Source organism: Emiliania huxleyi, assembly GCF_000372725.1.
Source record: "Emiliania huxleyi CCMP1516 unplaced genomic scaffold EMIHUscaffold_11282, whole genome shotgun sequence".
Classification (NCBI taxonomy): domain Eukaryota; phylum Haptophyta; order Isochrysidales; family Noelaerhabdaceae; genus Emiliania; species Emiliania huxleyi.
Genome location: NW_005201621.1, coordinates 1 through 1,030, shown reverse-complemented (window position 1 = coordinate 1,030; position 1,030 = coordinate 1). Strand labels below are relative to the sequence as shown.

Genomic DNA, 1,030 nt, shown 5'->3' with positions numbered 1-1,030 from the left:
TCGGCGCGCACGCTCGCGCTGCCGCCTCCCGCCCGCTCCGCCTCCTCGAGCGCCTCCTGCGCGGCACGTGTGTCGCCCCGCGCGCGGAGCAGCTGCGCGCGCCGGAAGTGCGCCTTGGCGTGGTTCGGCTCGGCCTTGAGCACCTCGCCAATCAGCTCCTCGCACCGGTCCAGCGGATCGCGCGGCTCCTCTTCGCCCTCCACCTGCACCGGCGCGACGTCCAGCCCCGCCTCGCGCATTTGCAGCACGCACGCGACGTAGTTGAGCTTGACGGGCGTCTGCACGGCGTACGCGGCTGCCTTGTGCTTCTCCATCAGGTCGTACATCTGCATCGGGTCGAAGGCGCAGTGGTAGAGCGCGCGCTCGTACCGGCGCAGCGCGATCTGCCACTCGCCAGCCTTGAAGTGCTCGTTGCCGCGGTCCTTGTGCTCCGCCGCGGTCGCGAGCCGCTCCTCAAAGACGTAGCCGCGCTCGTCCGTCTCCCACGCCTCGGCGTCGGCTGTGGATGCCATCGTGTGGGGCAAAAGGCGCGCTACCGTGACTTGACGAGTGACTGGGACCGCGGAAGGCCTGAAAAGGCCGGCCAGGGCTGTTGAAAGAAATAGTACGGCCCTGCGTGGGGGCGGTACGTATTCTCGTATCACTAGCTCCGAGTAGAGGGGGCGTTTCCACGACGGACGAGGCGGACTGCACGACCGCCACGGCCCACTCCAAGATCGAGGCCGAAGTGACGGACACAAAGGTGTGCGACTCTCCGCTCTCTCCCACACCGTCTGGCCTCTCTCACGGGGGCATGCTCCGCCGCCCTCCCCGCCTCTCCATCTCCGCCCGGGCGTCCTCGCCGCCCCCCACTCTCCCCCACCACTCTCTCCCCCTCCCCGCCCCCGCACCCGACCCCGCACTCCCTCAGCCGCCCTCCCCCAGCCGCCCTCCCCACCTCCTTCCCCGACCCCTCCTCCGCCGCCGCCACCTCCCTCACCCCTGTCCCCCTCACACCATTCATTGCAGGAGGCCCTCCACCGCCCCCCCC

General features: G+C 70.3%; 1 protein-coding gene across 1 annotated transcript; it reads right to left on the bottom strand.

Annotated features, from left to right (window-relative positions):
• Positions 1–11: 11 nt before the first annotated feature.
• EMIHUDRAFT_260561 (hypothetical protein) lies at positions 12–512 on the bottom strand (the record flags this gene model as incomplete). Its single annotated transcript, XM_005791459.1, has 1 exon — positions 12–512. A coding segment is annotated over one exon (501 nt), but the record flags the coding sequence as incomplete, so codon positions are not given.
• Positions 513–1,030: the final 518 nt, after the last annotated feature.